This window comes from Athene noctua, chromosome 20, assembly GCF_965140245.1.
Source record: "Athene noctua chromosome 20, bAthNoc1.hap1.1, whole genome shotgun sequence".
In the NCBI taxonomy this organism is placed as follows: domain Eukaryota; kingdom Metazoa; phylum Chordata; class Aves; order Strigiformes; family Strigidae; genus Athene; species Athene noctua.
The window spans coordinates 3743290-3766509 of record NC_134056.1 but is presented as its reverse complement, the minus strand read 5'-3'; the positions used below and the strand labels follow the sequence as shown (position 1 = coordinate 3766509).

The 23220-nt window shown below is 49.7% G+C and overlaps 1 protein-coding gene across 5 annotated transcripts in view; it reads left to right on the top strand.

The window, feature by feature from the left end:
- Positions 1–23051, top strand: part of OLFM1 (olfactomedin 1) — a 34535-nt gene extending 11484 nt beyond the window's left edge. For 2 of the 5 annotated variants that reach the window (XM_074923586.1, XM_074923587.1), the window contains exons 2-6: positions 2426–2575; positions 8031–8186; positions 10663–10882; positions 17972–18078; positions 21295–23051. In XM_074923586.1, the coding sequence (XP_074779687.1) occupies positions 2426–2575; positions 8031–8186; positions 10663–10882; positions 17972–18078; positions 21295–21969 (1308 nt within the window). In that variant the 3' untranslated portion in view covers positions 21970–23051. Of the gene's footprint in view, positions 1–174; positions 629–2302; positions 2330–2425; positions 2576–8030; positions 8187–10662; positions 10883–17971; positions 18079–21294 lie in introns of those variants that run through there. The other 3 variants (XM_074923584.1, XM_074923585.1, XM_074923583.1) reach the window with 3 other exon arrangements.
- Positions 23052–23220: the final 169 nt, after the last annotated feature.

Sequence of the window (23220 nt, the reverse complement as noted above, 5' to 3'; positions counted from 1 at the left end):
CCCCCTTTCCCCCCCACCCCGCCTCAAAAAAAAAAAAAAAAAAATTCCCTCCCCCGAATCTCTCCTCCCCAAATCCCTTCTCCCCTCCTTCTCCCCTCCGCCTCCCACCCGCCCATCCGCAGTCGCTCCGGCTGGCTGGGCGCTCCCGCCCCCCCTCGCCCCCCCTCCCCGCCCCTCCCTCCTCCCCGCTCCCGTCCCGCCTCTCGCAGCCGCTCGCTCCGCTCCTGCTCGCCCGACGGCGGCGGCGGGCGGAGGGAGGCAGCCCCGCTCCGGTCACACCGGCTCCGCTGGTACCGGCACAGACCCCGGCAGCACCATCGCCAGCGCCGGGCAGGGCCGCGGCGGGGCGGCTGTGGACGATGGGCCGGTGGCGAGCGGCGGCGGCGGCCGGGCGACTGGCGCAGCCCGTCCCCAGCGGCATGGAGCCCGGCGCCGGTGCAGAATGAAGGGTGCCTGGCGCCCCCCCCCGCAGACATGTCTGTGCCTTTACTCAAGATTGGAGTCGTGCTCAGCACCATGGCCATGATCACCAACTGGATGTCGCAGACGCTGCCCTCCCTCGTGGGGCTCAACACCACCAAACTCACGGCGGCCACGGGTGGCACCTTGGATCGCAGCACGGGAGTAAGTGCGGGGAGGGGGGGGCTGCCCGGAGCATCCCTGCCTCTCCAGGGGCGGCTGCACCCCCCCCACCCCCCCGGCCGCCCTGATCCTCCTCGCCTGGGTGTCCTGCCGGAATCCCGGGGATTACCCCCCCCCACCCCCCCGCCCGGCCTTGCAGGAGCCCCCCCGGCTGCAGAGAGCAGAGATGCGGGCACCTTCGGGGTGATGGAGAATGGGGGGGGGGCGGTGCGGGGAGCACCTCTCCTCCCCCAGCTGCCCTTGAGCAGGGGTTTGGGAGAGACCCGGGTGTGCCCCCCCCCCCCCGCCGCCTCCCCGTGCCTCCAGCTAAAGGGTTGCAAAGTTTCTCCGCTTTGCCGTCGGTGGGCGAGGCGGGATGGGAGGGCAGGTGCGGGGCCCGCAGGATCCCTCTGCCTGGCATCACAAGGCGTGAATTGGAGCGGGGGGGGGAAATGCGGTGCAGGAGTTGCGGTGGATTTTGGTCGGGCCGTATGTTTTCTGTCCCTGTTTTGCTGGAGGGCTGGTACGGTGCCTGGGTTTGCCACTTCAGAAATCGCTGAGGAAAACTCTCCTGCTGTCTCTCTTCCTTTAGCAGGGAAAAGCGGGCACCCTTCTCCTCCAGGCTGCGTGCCTGCGCCTCTGAAAGAGCTGAGAAATCACAGCTCTGCTCTTCCAACACGAGTATTTCATGTAGTGGTTCTGCTGATTGTGAATGAAGCCGGGTTGGGTTGGGTTGGTTTTTTTTTTTCCGTCCTACCAGAGATTATAAAACCCATTTATTCTTTTTTTTTTTTTTTTTCCCCCCCCCAGTTGTTATAGCGAGCGAACCAAATGATTTCTCTCTCTGCCTAGCTGCCTCTCTTAGTGCCTCTGTCAACAGGGGTGTTTGCAAGGTTATTTGTAATACACCGAAATAGCAGAAAGAACATTTTCCCTCCTCTTTGGCAAGACGCTGGTACCTTCAGGGTGATGGGAGGCTGCGCTGGGATCAAATAATGTATTTTGCAAAGTGCTGTGAGATCGAAGGGAAATTAAGATCCGAGAGGTTTGGAGAGCCCAGGGGGCACGAGGGGGGCTGGGGGACGTGCTGTGTTTGTGGCTGGGCTCCCTCTCTGCTGTCTGTGCTGGAGGCTCTTCAGAGGCACCGATCCTGCCCTCCGGCCCGCGTCCTGTGCTCCGCAGGACACGCCACTGGGGTTTCCCTGCACGGGACCTGCAGGTTTGGAGGGAAATGGTTGTGTGGTGAACCTCCCCATCCTCAGGAGAGTCTGGCAGAGGAGGGGGGAGATGTAACTCCCGGTGTCCGTTTACTCAGGAGAGCTGATTTTCCTGCTGCCGGAGCTGGGTGAGCTCTGCAGAGACACGTTGATCGCTGCTCAGCCCACAGCCAGGACACTGTATCCTCACGGGTAGCTCGGGCACGTCCTTGTCACGGTGTCAAGGAGAAGTCAAGTGCTTTGTACCAACAGCCGGGCAGCGGGTTCCCCACCCCGATGCGCTCGGTGCCTTACGGCACACCACGACCCTCACTGCTCCGTGGTTGTACTCCTGTCCATGCTTTCCCCCTTGTCTTGCCTTCCCACTTCAGCTCTTGCTCTCCTTTTCAGACCCTTCTTTTACTTGTCCCCGATCCATATTTTTGCATTACAAGTGAATTTGGCCATCTGGGCCCTCGGAGCAGCCTCCCTTCACTTCCAGTATCTGCCACGTCCAACCTGCTTCCTCCACTCAGCCCCTTTCATCTCCCACACCCCTGCCAGGCCTCCCCCCATTTACTTAACCAGTCTTTCCCTTTGTTAATTAGGTGTTGCCTACCAACCCAGAGGAAAGCTGGCAGGTCTACAGCTCTGCCCAAGATAGCGAGGGACGTTGTATATGCACAGTGGTGGCACCTCAACAGACGATGTGCTCGCGTGATGCCAGGACAAAGCAGCTGAGACAACTATTAGAAAAGGTAACGGTTGACCCCTTCTGGGAAAGGTGGTTTGGTGTAGCATGACATTGGGGGTGAAAACCCGAGCGAGCTGGGCTGACCCTTGGTTTCCAGGGAAGATGGACCCCTTGGGGCAGCCCTCCCGTGCTGTGGTTGTCCCCACGCGTGCGGTGGGGAATAATCAGCCGCAGTCGGGAGGATAAATCTCTTAAGTGTTTCTGAGGCACAGAGGAAAAGGGGCTGTGGCCTAAGGTCAGGTTAAAACTGCTGAGATCAAAGCAACAGTATTGAACCATATCACTAAAATAAATAAAAGAATGAAATATGTAATTATTTTTTTCATTACATTAACACACGCAATTTCAAAGGATGAGCCTCGATGAGATGAGAGAAGATAGAGTTAAAAGCCCAACGCCCATGCATTCCTAGCCAAGGTGGTATTAAAAAGGGCAAATAAAACAGTACAAGCTATCGACATCAAATAGCACAGAAATGACAGCTAGTAGTTTTCTTTCTAATGTTGACATCCACTTGATTAGTTTTTAATAGTCTGCTGCCCAGAGAGATCAAAGAATCTCATTAGGGAAACATTCCTGATAACAAGAAATTTTCCAGATAATAGATTTCATTGAAGAAATGCTGTTTCATGTGAAATGGTGCTCTTCTCTAAAATATGAGTGGACTCCTGTGCTGGATATGCAATTATCCCTCATGCCCTAATGCTATGTTGGCGTGTGTTATGCATGACAAAATAATTTTTATCCTGCTGCTTTTGGGAAGTTGATGTATTAGTCACTCATAACAATATTAAACCTACACTTAACTGATTTTCCTATGTGATAAGGACGATAAAGTGAGGCAGGAAACATTTAGCCCTAAAACACTTCTTTGGTATGTCAGAGGCTTCTAAAAATAATCCCACTCAAGCTTTTATTTCTCTGAGCAATAACGGCAATCGGTCCAACAGCACATTTGTCTGAGAGGCAGCAGGCGTTATATTAGCAGCTGACACAGGCGTCTGAGAGCCATCGTGTTCCCAGAACTGCTCGTAGGCATTCAGCGAGCAGGATTTGACCCAATGCCCTCTGCTAATGGGCAGGCGAGTCGGGCGTACGAGTCCTGGGATAACATCGCTTCCCGTGCGGAGGGTGTCAGCGCTCGGTGATTTTTCCCTTATGCAGCTCTCCGGCTGCCAATGAACACAGCGAGGGAGGAGCGGTGTGTCAAGGCATGTGTTCTGGGGATATGTTACCTGCCTGCTAATCTGTCTGCATCTCACTCCTACGCTAACCTATATGAAAACCCCAAAATAAAGAATAGGCTCTTAGTGCCAGACATCTGATCTTGATGAAGGCTGAAATGAGAATCCCTATAGGAAAATGCAACTGCAGAGAAGAGCTTCCAGCTTCCCAGGAAGGATTTCAAACCTGAAAATTCCTTCCCTCGTCTGACTTTTTAACTCTAGCTTTGTGATGGGAAAACTGACATCTCCTGATTTCTCTCTGCCAGCAGATGAAGAAGCGTAATGTGACAAAGAGGTAATTGTATTTGGACTTTCAAAGGCAGAGACCTGGCAGTCACCAATGGAGATAATAAGGCTTTTTACGGGCAAGAAATAAGCTGCATTTGTGTGTGTGTATGTGTGTGTACACAAAGCAATTATAGCATCATCTTCAGTGAAAATATCTGCATGGAGGCGTCAGCAGTTGAATGTACTTTGAGGTTCCAAGCTGCCAAGACCCCATCTACCCGCAACGCGTGGACATATGTGTAGAAACTGCAGTTCATGCTGCTTGGAAGTGAATCCTGGGCACCCCGTCAGTTTAAAGAGCAGGCATTAAGGGAGGGGAGGTGAGCCAGGTCTGCTCGCCACCGCACAAACTGTTCAGCCCGTGTTTTGACACCGAGATGTCTGAGCTCATCGTTGGCTGGAGTACACAGAGTCCTTCCAGCCTTATATGTGTCAGGTGCTGAGTCCAGATCTTGGACTGCATCCAAACCAAGACATCACCTAAATCCTGTTCATAAACAGATTATGTTTTATCTTCAAACGGATTTTTTTTTTTTTTTTTTTTTTTTGGCCATGTTATCTGGGAGGACTTCCTCCTCTGATGGTTAAACCATTTTTGGTTTCCTGCCAATTCTTATGCTTTGCCAGCACCGATATCCAGATTAAACAGTTCCTTTTTGTTCGCTTGATATTCGCTCCAAGGTGTATATAAGGAGGATAATGACATCTCAGCCTTCACTTTGACTTCCACAGACCTTAAAAGGTGAACTTTTCATGTCCTGGTCCATTGGCAGAGTCCATCTCTGCTAATCCTTCCTCTAGACCATGAAAATCTCCCTCAAGATGCCTCATACTATTGCTCCACCAGCTTGTCTGGCTACCCAAAGCTCAAAGGTTCATCCCAATTCAAACCTCAAAGGTGGGCTTAGAACAGCCCTTTTCTGAGCTGGCATGAAAGGCTGATCCACGGGGAAGCTTGATCAGGATTTAAACCATGGCTTTGACCATAGAAATCTCGCTAGGGTCATCAGGCCAATATCGTCTCTCCGTTACTGGCTTAATTCTGGAACAACTCAGTGTCAAACAAGATAACAAAAACGGCACTGGAAGTTTTGTTTGTATCAGTTTTCTATTTCAGAAGCTAAAATTAACTCTTTTTCCCAAGACAATCACAGGTATCTCTCTCACATTAGCTCGATGGAAAATGAGGTTTCGTGTTACGAGTGCGTGCTCCACCAACGGAGGCAAAAAGCATTTTAGCTGATGTTTGAGGATAGCGGTTAATGGATGAAGCTGAGGGAATTTGAGAGACAGTATCCTTGAGTTTCAGTTCATTACAGCACTTATGTACATGCTTAAGTTTAAGCTATGAACAGTCTCATTGAAATCTAATCATGTGCCAAAGTACTTTGCCGGATCAAGGGCGTAATATGCTAATGAAGGAAAACAAGTAGATCTTCAGCTGATGAAGCACACATTACTGTCAGAGGTCAGCAGTGATGGAGACTTGAGTTTCTACAAGTCTGGCCAGAATCTCGCCTGGTTGAAAACAATATGGGCAACAAATAGCGAGAGTCCGGGCTTGTAAAACACATCCCCGAAATAGCACAGCAGCTAATTTTAGGCGTCTCAGTTTAGAGACATGTGAGGAGGCTATTTTCCTCTGCAGTCAGGGAAGAAGCAGACTCCTCCAGAGGTGATTCAGAATAGAAGCCTGAGCGAGATGCTCTGATTCATTTCCTAGCAGAGTCTGTCTCTCCCTCCCCACCACCCAGGAGGCAGCGTAAGGAGCCCCCCCGGAGCCTCGCTCAGCCCCTGCGGGGTCAGATACTGGTGTATCGTTACAGAAATGCACTTTCCTTATTACTTGCAGCTTGGCCTTTAAGTGGATTTAGGCATTAGTGGAATAAATTAGATCAGTTTTGTATGATCCCTACAAGTCATTCCTATTCCAACCCACTGGAACAATTCTGCTATGTAGATACCGCTTGACTCGAAGGAGCGTAGAGTGGATTACCAGAATAAAAATATCTGCAGTCCAATCATGCTTCTCTAAGACTTCCATTCTCCTGCCTCAGGGTAGAGAGAAGTCTTCAAACTCCTCCACGTCCAGCCCAGGTAAATTAGCACCCAGGTATGTCCGCTGAGAGCTCGCATACCCCGGGGGAGGCACAGCTGAATGGGAGCCACACGGCTCAGGCTGAACTCAGATTTTCTTTTTTCCTCTTCAAACCAAGAGGGTTTTTTAATGCTCTTCCCTGCTCCTCGCACCTCCCTGAGCAGGTGTGGTGGTCAGGGTGGGTGCTGGTTCCTCTCTGGGTGATGTGTTGGGACTCAGAGACTGAAAATAGCTTCACCTTTGCTGAGGAAGACTCTTAGACTCCTGGAGCAGTCGTACAAAATGTTTCCTTACTGTTGGCCTTTGAAATACAGGTTGTCCATGCATTTTTAATAGTTCCCCATAAGAGTTTTCTTGTCATCGTGCGTGAGCAATGGGCATTTTGATTGCTTCAGAGATGCAGACGCCACAGTTGGCATTTGACCTATGCTGGTTTCAGCAAGTAGCCTCCGAGACCTGGCTGCGTGCGGGTGTCCCGCCGTCCCCGCGCTCTGTCCCTCGAGGTAAGTCACGGCAGCCCCGTGTGATTTGCTGGAGGAAATATTGCAATTGCACCGTCCTTTCCCCCTCCCAGCCTGTCCGTGCTTGGCTTTGGCAAGGACGGAGACAGGAGGGGATGTGGCAGCGTGGGCTCTGGGATTTGTCTCGGAGCGGCTCCGCAGAGACGGGGCTGGCTCACTGTGGGGTTTTGCTCAGACGCTCACAGATGAAGAGACTTGAACCAGGATGCCTTTAATGGGAGGGCCCTGATGCAGCAGCATGCCTGGATGCCTGATTCATTTTAAACACAGGCACCATCCCTACCAGTGCCGCCAGCCGTAGTTCTGCAGGTAACGCCGCAGTGGCAGGAGCACCGGTCGTGGGCTGAGCCCCGTAATGCACCAACCGTGCTGCGAACACAACCATCCCTGATGCAAAGACCTTAAATTACCCCCATTGCTTCACGCTAAACAGGTGCTTAGGTGCCAATGTCAGAGCTTCATTTACCCTCACCTAGCCTGAAAAATGAGAGAAGGGACTATCTTAATAAATCAGATGGCAACCAACCTTCAAAATCAGGTCAGCCTAGCTATCGTTTCCCTCTCTTCCTTACACCTTCAGCTCTTTTTCTCACGATGAACCCAGCCAACCTTCTTGCATCATTCCTTCGGCAGGGCCAGATGGGCGCCGCGCAGGGAGCCGCGGGGATGCGGCATCGCTCGGTTACAAAAGCTGCCGACGTGGCACAAGCGCCCCAGTGGGCAGGCACCGGTGGGGCCAGGGCATGCACGCCTCAGCCCCCCTGGTACTTCCCAGCTTCAGGATGCCCTCACCTGCAGCTGGGTTTGTTGTGGCAGATGCTGTATAAACAGCAGGGCTGTTTGGGTAATGACATTTTTGCTAGCTGGGAGTAAAGTTTGCACTTAGGCAATCAGTAAGTGTCACTTGCGTACATTAAGGAATTATAATGTGCACCTTGGCAGAAGCGTTTCTTGTAGTTGGATGTGCTGCTGCTCAACCAGGAGCCTCTCCTCGCATGATGGTGGGTGCCTTCCAGCCTCTCAAAGAGGCCATTGTGAGTGATGTATTTTAGCCTTGACTACAGCCCTGATTTGCGTATGTGATTGTTAAATTATTCTCTGCAGCACGGCAGAATAAATGTTTATGAAACCAATTTGCTCCATTTTAGAGCACGGGGTCATAATTCTATGAGATGCTGTTGATTAACTAGTAAATAATGCATAGGCTGATTAGCCTTTAGCTTTGTTGACTGTGTAGGAAAAGGTCAGCGTTCGGCACTGGGATGTGAGTGGGGCTGCCTTGCTGCTGGGGAAACACCTTCTTAACGATCCCTTCTCATTTGACAGGTGCAAAACATGTCCCAGTCGATAGAGGTGTTGGACAGGCGGACTCAAAGAGACCTACAGTACGTCGAGAAGATGGAAAACCAGATGAGGGGACTGGAATCAAAATTTAAGCAAGTGGAAGAAAGCCACAAGCAGCACCTGGCAAGGCAGTTTAAGGTATGTCTGCTTTCCACACTGCTAACGAAGCTGTGGCCAGGGATTTAGTGGGGTGCGGACGGGACGGTGGCCCCGGTTCCCATCAGCTCACGTAGCTGTTGGTCCGGTCGTACACGACTCTGGCAGCTCCCTCCGGCCCAAAGCACGGCCAGATCCAGGCTGCGGCATCGCATCCTCAGCCACAATATTATTTTCTGTAGGGTAAAAGCATAAATCTCCACGTTCCCGTACCACAAACCACCTGGGTGCCCCAAAGAGGGCAGTGCAGGCTCCGTGAGCGGAGGGGGGGGATGTCTGCAGGGAGACCCTGGGGCAGTTGAGGTCAGGGCAAGGTGGGTTCCCCCCACCCCGGCCAAGCAGCCCTTCCCCACACTGCGCCCAGGACCCCGTTTTTCTGGGAAAATCCACGAGCTGGGGCTCTGTTACCATTTCTGCAGCACGTGGCAAACTGTAACCAGCTGTCACCAAATGGCTTCCCTGCTTGGGGTGGATGTAGCAATGGGGCAATCGATCAAACAAATCAAAAAAAAAGCCTAAAAGTACGACCATTGCAGGTGTCCTCGGGCTGGCAAATGCTCGATTTTGAAATAAGGGTGTTGGCAGCAGAGCCAGCACCTTCTGACGGATTATATTTGTTTAGTCCTGGTGTCGTACTAATGAGAAGTAAAGGTATCGGGCTTTTCCATGAAGCTGTCATTGCAGGTAGTGGTCAAACTTTCAAGAATTTGATTGAGAACAAGTGAAATTGCTAAAAAGAGGCTGTCAGGAAGATTTGAAATCTTAAGTTTTAGTGATGCTTTGGATTAATAGATATAAAAACCAAATCGAGAAGATTGCTAGTGAAATTTGGGGATGTTTCTGATCAGCCACCCAGCTGATTCCCATCCTCATTTCCAGGCAGCTGCTCAGCTGGCTGGTGTTTTAAAGCAGAATTTTTAAAATTGCTCTGTTAAATACTGAAATACCAAGATTACATCATAAAAAGCTGGGAAGAAGGTTCTTAAAACTTCTTACCAACTCCACCTCCTCCACCCCCCACCTCCAGTTACCACAGGACCCTAAATTTAGCTCCACAGTCTGGATGTAAGGACCATCTTTCTGATTTAAGCGTGAATTTTGTTTTTGGTTTTTTTCTTCCCCTCGCCCCCCCCCCCCCCCCCTCCCACCTCCATTCTGATGAATTTAATCCTCCCCATTGCCTGCCAGGGAGCTTGCATCGAGAAGTGCAAGTAAATAAGAAAATAAATATATTCCCCACATGCAAACCGCAGGAGGGAAAGCCTCTTGACCTAACTAGGAGGGGATGGGAAGGAAAGGAATGAGGCTGAGAACCAATTTCTGATCCCGTTCACCCCAGAGTTGCTTCAGCAGCAGCCAGATGTCACAGCCCTGAGCGCTGTGAGCTTGGCCACTGTGCAATAGTTTAAGCAGCACCAGGTATACTGTGTATACTAACATGCTTCATTAACGGATAGGTGCATGCATATTTATGTCTGCTCATTAGCTGCTGGAGCAAAGCATCTTCAACAAAATGCTGCATACCGTGCCTTTAAATGAGGCCTTCATTTAATTTAAAAAGAAAACAAAAAAACAAAAAAAAAAAGTCTTCGTTTCTGCAAAATAAATTTGATAATGACTTTGATTTTTATGTTCTTTATAGCGTGCCTAAAAACAGTAAGGAATTTTTGTCTAATTTGCTGCCAAAGCACCATTTTAAATAACAGCCACAGCATTTTGTTTCCGCTAATGCCAGCATTAAAATGTGAGTGGTTTGGAGCTCTTGTGTTTTGGTTTTTTTGGGTTTTTTTTTGTTTTTTCTCTTTAGTTCCGTAAGAGTATTTGTCTATGAATGGCTATCTATATAAGGCAGGTTAGTGAGCTAGATCCTCAACAGTATTTCATTTTCTTGCTTACAGGGCTAACTTAAAAGCAAGTTTTTTCAATGCTGCAGTGACTGAAGAAGCAGTTCACTCCCATGTAACCATGAAAAGAGGGCCACAGAGCATTTTGCACCATGCATTTATTTTTTTGATTATTTTCCAAATTAGCACCATATCTCACTAAGGAACCTTGAACCACACAACCGAGATCTTCCTTTGCATGCAATTGTAGATGCATTTCATGAATAGTTTGAAACCCTTGTCAATGCATATATATATTATTTTATTTTATTTTTTGGAAAGAAAAAAAAAAAAAAAGAACTCTTTGTGTATGTGATCTGAAGCATGTAACCCTAAGATGTTGCATTCTAAAAATGACAAATAAAGGCCTTTCCCAAATATTTTGGTGTTCTGCAGCCTGTTTAATATGTTCTTTCCAAGACATCATTTGGACCAAAATAATAATTAAAATAATTTTAATGATAATAATTGTGGGATATGAACATTGCACTCACGTAGGAAGCAACCAGGTCAAGGCAGAGTGTTGCAGATTTTTGCACGCATAGCACTGAACCAAGCTTATTTTAACCTTGCAGGCAATAAAAGCGAAAATGGAGGAACTTAGGCCTTTGATACCAGTGTTGGAAGAGTACAAAGCCGATGCAAAATTGGTATTGCAGTTTAAAGAGGAGGTCCAGAATCTGACGTCAGTTCTAAACGAACTCCAGGAAGAGATTGGCGCCTATGACTACGAAGAGCTTCAGAACAGAGTGTCAAATCTTGAAGAAAGGCTTCGTGCATGCATGCAAAAATTAGGTAGGCTCAGAACAACATGGTGGCACTGGCTAAACACCATCGATGTTAAACCACACATCCCGTCTGGAGGCAGAGATGCTAGACTGGGCATCTCCTTGTGCCTGGCCTGGCTGTAAGGGATGAGCTGGCACAGCCACGTTTGATCCTGTAAACATTTATGCGATAAGTGACATTAATCCTGGGAGTAGTCCTGCTGAGGATTACTTGCACGAGCGATGTTGCTCATGGCGTAAGTGCTTCAGGATCGGGCCCTTGACTGGGCATGTGCCGTTTTGCAGCGTTTGCATAAGTGGACGTCGAGATGCGGTAAATGCGTGGCCGGTTGCGAGTTAACGCTTATGCAAAGCAAACACATGCCCCCGTTGTGCTTACGCATCGGTGTCCCATCTTTTTTGCTAACTGGACCTGGCCCAGCAGCAGAGGTCTCTGCGCACCCGCAGTAGCGGGGCTCTGTGTGTGTGTGTGTGTGTGTGTGTGTGTGTGTGTTTGCAGACTGTGACTCGGTTTCCCTTTTTCCTTTCCTTTTGCATCTTGCAAATCCCCATTGAGAAGAGCGTGATGTAGGTGGTGCGGGGTTGTGGTTTGGTCTGGACGATGCCAGCGTGCAGGATATAAATCCTCCCCATCTCTCCCGTTCCCTTCCAGCAGGCCAAGTAACCAGCAGTGCTAAAACGTGTGAGAGATTCATCTGTGATCTCCCTCAGAGAGTATTAATTGACTGACGCCTGTGGGTCCATTTTGGGGAGACACACCTATAGCTAAACCCAGCATCTGACCCCAAAAAAGAGGGTGGAGAAGGGTGGAAGAAGGGCACTGCCTTCCGCAGCTGCAAGAAATCTCCCCACAGTTTGTTGGCCTAGCTCTGACTTGATTTAATTTCTACTTACATTATTGACTTTCTTGTTAAGCAATTTAGATAATCTAAACACATTAACTGCTCTGCAGTCTATTTTGGTAGCACATATGAAATTACACTCTCAGGTAACGTCATGGAAGATCAGATCTCTTCTGAGCACTTTCTATCCTTGGCAAGGTAACGCTTTGTTTCTCTCTTGTCTCTGCTGGTGGGATTGCTTTTGCTTGTTTCTAGATGCCTCCACACTTCTGTAAGCAGCCGCCTCCCCTGTATTTCCCCCTGCATTTCCATCCTGTCCTCTGTTAGCTTGTACGTGCCTTATAAACTACCTCTCACTTGAGATCTTGGAGAGGAAAGTGAATTTCCACGTAAGCCTGGGTGCTCAGAAGTGTTTGAACTACGCGGGTGCAGCGAGTCATGCACTGAGATACCCCAGGGAGCTGCCTGGCGGGCAGGTGTAACCCCCTCCCCGGCTCAGTGAGAGGGCAGAGCCTGATTTCTCGTTTATTAACGAGTGCTGACGTGCCCAGGTTTGGTTTGGGGGCAGAACAGGCTGAGGCGAGTCATGCCATGGCTTTCTGCAGCGTGTCTGTGGTCCCTCTGCTCGTCCCGTGGTGGCCCCGGGGAAGGCAGCAGGGTTGGGGGAAGGCAGGGAAGCCCTGACCTTCTCCTCACCCACTCGAATTTCACCCTGAAAGCTTAATGGGGACAGAAATGATCGAGGTTGTAAGGACTTGGTGCTTTCTGTGTTAGCAGTACCTAATGCCTGGAGCTTTATCATGTGGGGACCACAGAGCCATCTCAGGAATGACAGTCCTGCAGTGGGTAGGATAAGAGAGGATGGGGAACAGGCCCAGGAGTCACACAGCAATCCCCCCGGCAGCCACATCGCAGCTCTTTTCTCCTTCCTCCCCTGCCGAAGGCAGAGGTGGGTGTGATGAGAGGCGATGGTGCCCAAAGGGGCATCCACTTGCTGCATCAGTAGCCTTCAGCCCATCTCTTGAAGATGAGGAGGAGCTGCGGGTGATGGGGAGGGAAAGAGGGAACAGCGGCAGGACTGGGACCAGGGATTTGAGTCTGGGCTGTAGAAATACTTTCCCAGGGACAGTTCTTTAAACAAAACCACCCTGGACCCCCCGGTCCCTCTCTAGCTGGCCTCGGTGGAGCTGCCCAGCCCAGGCTGACTCTGCCAGAGCCAGGGAAGCTGTGATGATCCTCCCGCAGACCCTGGGCAGACTTTAAGAAGTAGCTCCCAAACCATTCAGGGCTCCAAAACCAGTAAGAGTTTGCTCTTGGACCATGAGCCCCTTCTGTTCTGGGCCATGTCCTGGCTCATTACATCCCCTCCTGCTCAGGCCCTCCAGCTGGGACACCCACCCAAGGGAGTAGCCCAGGTAAGGCTGAGTGAGGCAGCTAGGATGGTGAGCTCTTGCAAGCAATTTTTTCTAGAACCTTTTGGGCACTTTTTGGAATCTTTTTGAGGCTTTATTTGGGCTTTTTGACCATGTCCCTTCTTTCTCTTCTTGCTCTTTCTGTGGCCGTGGGGTCAGGGTAGCTTTTCCTTGGGGCGTTGCAGAACCCCTGGGTGCTCATGGAGATGGATGCCAAGTCTTGCAAAGGTTCACCCGTGAGGGTTTGCTGCTCACCTGGGAGGATGATTTATTTGATCACTTAACACCAAACAGCACGGATTGAATTTCCAGTGTTATTTATCGCTCTGGAGCGTAAACCAGTGAAAATGGTAGTTAATTGAGTTAAATTCAGATAACAACCTTACAGACACTTTGCTGCCACGCGATGAAGCCCTGTTTGCCGCAAATTATCTGCTCAGAGGGATTCACTGATGTTCCCAGTAGCACGTTTTAGCTTCGATTTGCTCTGCATGGGTCAGCAGTGCCACTCACCTGGTGCACGTTCACCTGCTAGAGCTCAGGATACAGCTTAGAGTGCCCAGAACAGGATCAGGGAGCCACTGCAACAAGCACAGGACGAGGGAAGGGATGGGGATGTGCCGTGTTCTCATCTGGTTTGCCTCTCCCCATCCTCCGGGAAGCACCGATGCTCAACAGTGCAGCAGCATTTTCCTTAGACGAGGTCCTGTTTTGCATTTTGGGTTTCCTAAGCGTTATTGATGGATCAATAGTGAAAACACTTCCTGACCCTGGCATGTGTGTGAAGGGAAAAAAAAAAAAAAAAATCAATAGTGGCACGTTCAATTTGTTATTTTGTTTACACTCCTAAAGATCACTATTTATACAGGGATTTTAACGTTTCCATTACCGTTCCTAAGAGGAGCTTTGGAGGAGTGGAGAGGTTGTCACTCCTTGATTCGAGGGGGAAATTAACTCAGCTGCACTGCACAGGCTCCCGTTTGCCTGATAGCACGAGCTGTCCCCGACTCCTGCAAAAAATCCCAGCGCAGGGGTGGGGACAGAGCCCTGCCAGCCTGGCCCAGATGTTTCTGGGGTGTGAGGACGCCCGGCCAGGCAACATTGGCCAGGACAAGGTACAACTGCTGCAGCTCCATCCCTGCTGTGGAGGGCTGGGACTGGGATGGGTGGGAATCAGAGCTCAGTTTCTTGGGAAGCCCCAGGAGGAAAGATGCTTGGCTGTAGCAGCAGCCCTGGCAGAACCTCGGAGTCCAGAAGGAGACGGTGCTGGTGTTGGTGTGGTGGCTGCGTTGGTGGGTAGATTGCTGCTGAGCTGCTAAACATCACTTGTGGGCTGGATCTTAGGAGAAATATGGAGCAGGGGTGTTAGTATCCTGGGAGGATGGTGATGCTGGTTGTAACTGTCTGGAGGAAAGCGTGTCTTCTGCTGGGGAATTCCTGGTGCGGCTAGAGGAAGGGGCTGTGTGCGTAGAGGTGGTGTTTTATTGCTGCTCTGTTGAGCTACAGGAGGGCAGGTTGGCTGGGTCGGCCTGGAGATCACTCAGGAAGAGGCTTATTCATGTTGTTTTTCCAGGAACAGGGAGATACAGGCCCCCAAAGGACCTGGGTAGTGCTGGGGGAACTGGAGTGAAAGAGATCCTCTGTGCATGCCCCAAAAGCTGCTGCTCATGGGCTCCCCCTGTGTCCTGGACTCATGGATGAGCACCAGGTCATGTTTTCCTGTTGCACATTTGTCCCTGAGTGTCCCTGACTGTAGCAGCCCATGCTCCTGCCATCCCTGCTAAAGGCGCAGCACCCATGGGTGCGGGGCTGCCCGGGGCAGGGCTCTGCTGGGCAGTCAGGCAGCAGCTTTAGGGCAGTCACAGCCAGGGCTTAAAAACTCCCCTGTGTGAGTCAGTAGAGTCTGATAGAGGGAGGATTCGGATGCTGGGTGTCCTGGGGTCTCACCCCAGCTCTGCTCCCAGCCATGCTGAGCTGAGCCCCCCGATGAGCTCCCCACCCGCAGAGGAGAGCGGGGCTGAGGCTGGTGCTTCGTGCCAGAGCATGGGGAGATGCAGGAATCCTGCCTAGTGAGCTCCTGCTCTGATTCAAGCTGTGACCTCTCCAAGGGAAGCAGGAGAAGACGGTCCCCTCTGCCTCCAGTAATCTTCCTGATTTTATTGTTTGCTAACCCTGTAAATGGGGGGAAAATGCCGATGGTGCTCGGCGTGTGGTGTGGACCGGCCGGGTGAATGAGGACCTCGGAGGGTGCAGGTGTCCATCCCTGGGTGGTAAGCCCACGAGAGCTGCAGGGACCTAGCTAACTAGGGGCCTTAAAGGATCCATTTTAAAGTTTCCCCCTAGCACCTGGGTGCCTGGGATAGATTTACACCAAGAAAGAAAACACCTTGCCCTGTGTAAGAGCAACCCTCTTGCATTGCTGAAGAGCTGTTGTGAATGTGCCTCCAGCTAAACGTGTGTGAGATGTAGCCTCACTACTTGCAGACAACACTAGTTTACCCTTATCAGTTGCTGCTGCATTTTTTTTTTAATTTTTTTTTTTTTCTTAAATCAATGAGCTTTTATACAATCTTTCTCTCCAGGGAAATGGAAGGAAAGAGATAAAGTGACAGCAATGTAGGGCTGCGATAATGGAAGGTAGCTTGAGCAGATCTGTGATTAGAGGAAGGCTCGTCCTCTGCAAGGGGAATTTGCAAGACATTAAGCATTTATTATTTTAACCCATTGCATCCCTTTGTGAATACCTTGCTCTCCTTCTGCTGAGAGGTTTTGAATGCATCAGACAAGCGGGAGGACAAATTCCCTCACATCCTGTCTCAGTGAGGCCAGGAAAGCTCTTTGCTTTTTTGGTGGGATCTCTCTTTATCTGCCTGGTGTCTGAAGGCTGTGGGAAGACTGATGGTCCCCTTGGCTTTGTCGTGCTGGTGCATATCAAGAATATCTTCATCTATTTCACATTTGCCTTTTTACCTTTGCCCACAGCTCAGAGCTGTGGTAGATGGATGTGTCCCACAGCCATGATCAGGAATATAACGGGGCAGATGAGAACAGGCTGAGGAGAGAGGCAGCTAAGAGATAGTGCACGTACTGGAACCATTCAAGGCCAGGCTGGACAGGGCTTTGAGCAACTGATCTAGTTGAAGATGTCCCTGCTCATTGCAGGGCAGTTGGACCAGATGACCTTTAATGGTCCCTCCTAACCCAAACCGTTCTATGCTTCTATGATTCTACCTGGTAATTTTGAGCAGAAGGACCTTGCCCTGAGCTGTCAGAAATCTGCCCCTGTTTCAGCAGCATCTCCACAGGCCTCAGCCCCGGATACCCACCGCTGAGCAGCGGGACCATCCGTCCCACAGTGCAGCAGCAGCTCAGCCTGCAGACCCAGCACCCAGCACAGCCGCTCTGTCCCAGCACCACCACCATCCCCTTCCCCGGCCTGCCCGAGGCTCCCACATCAAAAAGGAGAAGTCAGGAAACACCTTCTGAACTTCAGGTTGTGGCTGCCCCCCTGGTGCTGCTGACCTTAGCTTGTCTTGCTCAGGAGATGCTGCTGCAGCACCAGCTCTGCATTGAATGTGCCCGGGTTTTAAATGAGTGCTCCTGTAGCAACAGACCATCCAACACCAGCCCCGGTCCCTCCCGCAGCATCTTCATCTCTTCATCTTGTCATTCCTTAGTGCGCGTATGCTAAAATGCTGGTGTTTGCAGGAGACCAGAATGGCAGCTTTGCTGAAACTTGGGGATATCGTTGGGAATAGGAACTCAGTGTACAGATAAACCTTCGCTGCTGAGGCTGTAGCGTCGCAGGCATCTATTCACGGGTGTCCCCGGAGGGGTGCTGGGTTCAGTGTCAGGGGACGGAACCATGGAAGGGAAACAAGCTGCCCTGGGCAGCCTGCTCAGCAAGCTGGGGGAGAGGTGCCACTGCTTCACCTCGTATGTAGGGCTTAAAAACACAGCGAGTCACTTAGCAGAGCTTGCAAATGTGCTGACATGCCTACTGAATCAGCGGCATGAAGTCAGCGGTGTGAGGCACCTGAGTGTGCTTCAAAGCCAGGCTCGTAGCGCTGCGCGGCTCCACGTCCCTGTTGTGGTGATGCTGAGTCTGGGCAGGATTCCCAGAGTGGCTTCTGAGGGACCCGAGGGGACACCCCACCTCCTGCCCTCATCCCGCTGCGCTTGGGCTCCTCTCCTGGAGCTGGTGAAGCCCAGGCTGGCAGAGGTGACGGGAGGAGGCTGGTGAATTCATTACTCTCTCCTAAGTGTGCAGACGTTGAGAGGGAACAGAGAAGGTGGCTGGTAGAAGCCAGTAAATGGTCTTTGCAGGGAAGAGATTTATATTGCACGTAATTTCCCACCTTTTTATTTTTCCTCCTTTGCATAACCTGTAACAAATGCATGTTTCCAGCGGGGCTGGAATAGACACATCTATCTTTTTATCTTGGCTGCACCCGCTGTATCATACAGAAACGAGCAGTGCTATTCAGCTAATTTCTCCACCTGGCTGCTCGACCCCGGCTAACTCTTCTCATTTTCTATTCTGTGACATCAGCAGCACGGCTGGTTCAGGAAAGCTTGTGTTCTTGGGGGCAGTGTGATAAGGCCAATTGTTATTAAGAGGCATGAAACAAGCAAAAGCATCCAACAGTTGTTCTTGGCCTAATTACTTCTAATAAAATAAAAACAGAGCTGCCCATCAGCAGGGGAGAGGAGTGAGCAGAGAGGTTGGGTGGTGGCCAGCACTGGTGCCCCTCATCGGGGTGTCGGGGCTGGGAAAGACCCGCCACCAAAGGAGCCACAGTGGTCTGACGTGGTGCTCACCAGCCTTGCACTCTTTTTCAGCTTGTGGCAAGCTGACGGGAATAAGTGACCCAATCACAATTAAAACTTCGGGGTCCAGGTTCGGATCGTGGATGACGGACCCTCTCGCTCCTGAGGGAGAGAACAAGGTAAGACCACGACACCTTCATCTCTGTGTTCCCACCTCCACAGATGCGGCGGAGGTCATGGAAAACTCATTACATCCAAGCACCAAAGCCCAGGTTGTGCCCTGTGAAACCTGTGGAAGGTCCTAATTCATTTCACGGGGCTCTGCTGGCCTCCTCTGCGGTGGGAGGGGGCTGAGGATCCCGCAGGGAGGGAGGGTGAGGAGGGGGCTGAGCAGCCCCACGCAGTGGTCCCTTCCCAGGGCACGTGAAACTCACTGCAGGGATGAGCGTGCGTGGTCTCAGAAGTGTCACCACAAGGTCTGTGCCACCCACGGGAGGGAAGAATCAAATATCAGGTTTCTCATCTGGGTTTGGCAGCCAGGAGGGAGCTGGGGCTGAGCAGAGGGACCCGTGGTCCCAGTCCCTGCTGCTTTTCTGCTGCCGGTGCCTCCGATAATGTGATCTGACTGCATTTGTCCTCCGTCCTCCGCCTTCATTGTTGTGAGGAATCAACCGACTGCAGCCAGAGAGAGATTTGTTTTGCTTTGTTTTGGTCTTTTTTTTCTTTTTTTTCCATTCAGACCATTCAATTTTGATCCCAAGGAGGTAGGAGGCCAATAGCTGGCTGAAAATCAATCCAGGCTTCCCATGACTGATGGAATGGAAAATATCTCAAGTGTTTGCTGAGGATTTGCAGGCAGCAAAACAAAACAAAAACCACAGAGCTTGGCTGCATGGTAATTCCCTCCTGCATGCAGTATCCTTCATCAAAGGATACAGCAAGGGCTCTATCGGGGCGGCTATTTTGAGAGCTTTGCCCTGTGATCAGCTTTCTGTAGCTGAGAGAGGACGAGGGATGCTCTGGAGAAGCCACCCCTGGAGTGGCTCCATTTGCCCGTGGATATACAGCAATGAAGCAGCCGTGACTTGAGATGTCGGGCTCTTTCCCTCCAGCAGCCAACTGGTTAGCACTGGTTCCCCAGTACAACACCCCTGTATTTTACAGTTATTAAACAAAACTTCACCTACAGCCCCAATAACATCCTGATTAGAAGTGGGATGGGAAGGCTTTACCCACGTCACATCTTGTTTTGCTCAAGAGAGGGGACAGACTTGTCCTCTTCAGGCTGTGTTAGCTGCATCCCTCGGCACTAAAGTGATTTCTGCATCTGTGAAGGAAGAATCAAGCCTGTTGCAGCTGAAGCTGGCTGATCAAATACTAAAGATCTTTGCATGTCTTCAGAGAGTTTTGTCTCAAACCAGTATTTTTCAATTTATTTTTTTTTTCTCCGTGCCTTTTTCTGCAGTGTATTTTTGTCATGAGAGTAGAAACTAGTTTTCTCTGGCCTCTAGCTCAAGCTTCACAAGCGTGTATGTGTATGTAATACATAAATCCACTGTGAGTTTTATTAGAAACACACAATTAAGTGAACTTCATTGGCTGCCTGGCAGAGTGGGAAACTAGGGATGGGGGGAGATGGGCAGTACATCATATCCATCTTCTGTCGCCAAGACCCAGGAGGTGTTTGGTGGTTCCTGTGGTCATTTGTTCAAGTCATGAAATCATTGAACACAACTGGGGAAAATTGTGAGTCTCACAGGAGCAGCCCGGCGGCGAGGCAGCAGGTGGATGCTGAGCGCCGGGATTGATGTGTATTGGCAGGAGAAGGTTGCTCAAAGCCAGCCGGTGCGATGAGACGTTGCTATCCATCAGTCTCCGCTTCTCCAAAGCATGAAATGCCTTTGGGTCCTGCCACCTTGCAGCCCCAACGTGATGACATGGGGTTCTGCTCTTCTGGGCTTCTCTTTGTCTCTCTAAAAACTGAGCACGAGGCATTGATGTGCATAATTTTTTTTAATACCAAGTAATGAAATGGGAGCAGCAGAGAGACAATCGGTTTTCTGGGGGATTTTTTTTTTTTTTTTTTTTAATTTCCCAAACTGCTTTAGTTGAACGCAGGCATTTCATTAAGTGAGGAATGCTCTCTGGTGTCTGACAGCAGAAGCTCTCCCATGCTGCCGGCACTTCTCTGCCTTGGGCTCAGGGACGTGTGTGGTTTTTCTCAGGTGCTTTTGCAGCCGTCCTCGAGCCCGGGGTGGAGGTGTGAAGATCAGATCCGTTTGCCACATGTTCATTCCCCACCTCTGCAGTGTTTCCGGGGAAGTAAAGATAGAAGGCTGAAGTTCCCCACAAAGTTTTTATAGACCCCTCTTGGCCTTTCCAATACAGCAGCCAAACAGTTTACACGCACATGCCGTGTGTAAATGTCTGTCTGCTCTTCGAAGGGGCCCTGGAGAGCAACAGCCATGTTGCAGAGACAACACTATCAGATTTTGCAAGGAGTCTGCAAAAGAAGTTTCCACTAAACATTCCCCAAATCTGCCTCTTTAAAGCCTTCCCTCTTGCTATTTGATTTACTTTTTTTCTCCTTCCTAAACAGAAAGCAGCTAGCTTATTTTTAGGCAGCAACTGCGTACAGAACGTCACTAACTGGCTGGATATTTCTTCTTGATATTAACTGCACAGCTTTGTCATTTGCCTCGGAATTGGTTTCATATGACAAAAGCTTTTTTTTTTTTTTAAGGAGTCTAGACAGTGTCCCTAGTGAACTGGTGCTTAAATGATGATCTAAGATCTCTCCCCCATCTATCAATAGCAAGATTTTGGTGTCTTCGTTTCTTATATTTGTGTGGCCTTGGTTTCAGCTTTTGTTGTAGAAGTGTGTGATTTTTAAACCAATATGGACTTTGCCTGAATTTCCTTGACAATAAGCAATTGCATCCATTGCTTCTGCATGCCAAATTAATGGAGTTCTGCACAGCAGCTGGTATAATTTACGGAGTGCTACCACGATGGGGTTTACGGGAAGCAGAAGCAGCATCAACATAATACGCTGGGTTTAGCCAGAGAAAAGATGTTAATTGCCCTCGGTAACGATGGTGCCAGTCATTCAGCACTCCCAGGGAACCTCTTAAGCTCCCAGGTTTCTGGGGAGATACGAGGTTACCCCCTCGGGAAAGCTTTGCTGTTCAGTTGATTTCTTGGCTGATTTGGGGTTTTCCAAAAAATGGGTTTATTTCTGAGCGTAGGTGGCAGGTGTTGGACACATCGTTTTCCAGCGGATTGGATTCCTTGCTCTGGATTTCACTCCCAGCTCAGTTTCTAGGGTGATGTGCGAAGGGTTCAGTCGGGTCTCTGCTGTTTTCTAACCCCATGTGTTTCTGTTGCTCGCCCAGGTCTGGTACATGGACAGCTACCACAACAACCGCTTTGTCCGTGAATATAAATCCATGGCAGATTTCATGAATACTGACAATTTTACCTCTCATCGTCTCCCTCACCCGTGGTCAGGCACCGGTCAAGTGGTCTACAATGGCTCCATCTATTTCAATAAATACCAAAGCCACATAATTATCAGGTTTGACTTGAAAACAGAGACCATTCTCAAGACTCGCAGCCTGGATTATGCCGGCTACAACAACATGTACCACTACGCCTGGGGTGGCCACTCGGACATTGACCTCATGGTGGATGAGAACGGGCTGTGGGCCGTCTACGCCACCAACCAGAACGCGGGCAACATCGTCATCAGCAAGTTGGACCCCAACACCCTGCAGAGCCTCCAGACCTGGAACACCAGCTACCCGAAACGCAGCGCTGGGGAGGCCTTCATCATCTGCGGCACGCTCTACGTCACCAACGGCTACTCGGGAGGGACCAAGGTGCACTATGCCTACCAGACCAATGCCTCCACCTACGAGTACATCGACATCCCCTTCCAAAACAAGTACTCGCACATTTCCATGTTGGACTACAACCCCAAGGATCGGGCCCTCTATGCCTGGAACAACGGGCACCAAATACTTTACAATGTCACCCTCTTCCACGTCATCAGGTCTGACGAGTTGTAGTCCATCCTTCTTTAGAAACTGATTTAGAAAAACAAAAAAGGAAAAAAGGGAGAAACGAAATTTAAAAAAAAAAAAAGGCTAATATCAAGGAAACACACTTTAAATCAGTAAATATATAAACAGCTGCCAAAATTAACACCAACGTCATGGAGGATTATTCAGCATAAACCTGACAGATCAGCATTACCTCTACATTTCTAGAAGTCTGGCCCTGTGTTATAGACTCACGAGTAACCATGTACTTGCAGCTGGAACTGCACTTAAAGAACCACTTAAGTTTGGGGTTTTGTTTTGTTTCTGTTCTGATAGCAAACCTATAGTACATACTAAAGAAGTAAGGCAATGACTGTTGAAAGTTTATCCTTGGGAGACTCGCTCTCTTCTGTGTGTGGGTTGCATGGACATTTCCCCGACATCACGGTCAGCTGTGATGGATGTGTGATTTGTATTTCTAAGCAGAAAAAGCTGACCCGTGAGGAGCTCTCGCTGTCTGAACAAGACCTATCACAGGTTAGTTTTCTTCGCCTTCCATTGCAGCTACTGTCTCTCAACTGTGTTCTTGTCACTTAGATTAACTGTGCTGAGACCCGAAGTAGCTCATGGATCTGTGTCTTAGTAACTATTAAACACGATGGTTTAAGTATGTATTATGAACAAGTTGTTGTACCCATATTGTTTGAACTTATGTATTCAGCAAATATATTGTATAATGTATGTCTGTTATTTACCAGAGGTGGCAAAACTTTGTATGTCCAGTTTATGCAATGAATGTTGTAAATGCAATGATGTAGTTTGGATTATAAATGATGGTTTTGTTTCTAAAAAGAAAAAAAAAGATCAGTGTTCACCCTTATACACAGATAACCAATTTCATGTTGATAATTACAAGAATATTCTCTTACTGTTATACTATCTACATAGCATTATGGTGGTTGGAAATGGCCTCTGTGGAAATTCTGTGGCATCAGATTCCCATGGGAAGCCCTGTTTATGGAAATGTGAAGGTAATTAATTTTTTTTAAGAGGAAAACTTTGTACTATCCACAGTTATCTAAGGAACAATAAAAATATTAGGAGACTTCCCTGCTTTGTTTGTTGTCTTCTCTGTACGAGTGACCAAGTGTAGAGGAGGGGTAACAGGAATTATTGTGGGGTTTTTTTGGGTGTTGAGCAAACCTTCCTGACTTTCCTTATGTCTTGAATTGAGTATGACCCGATGCGTGGTGCTGCTGGAAGCCGGCGGGGCCGGAG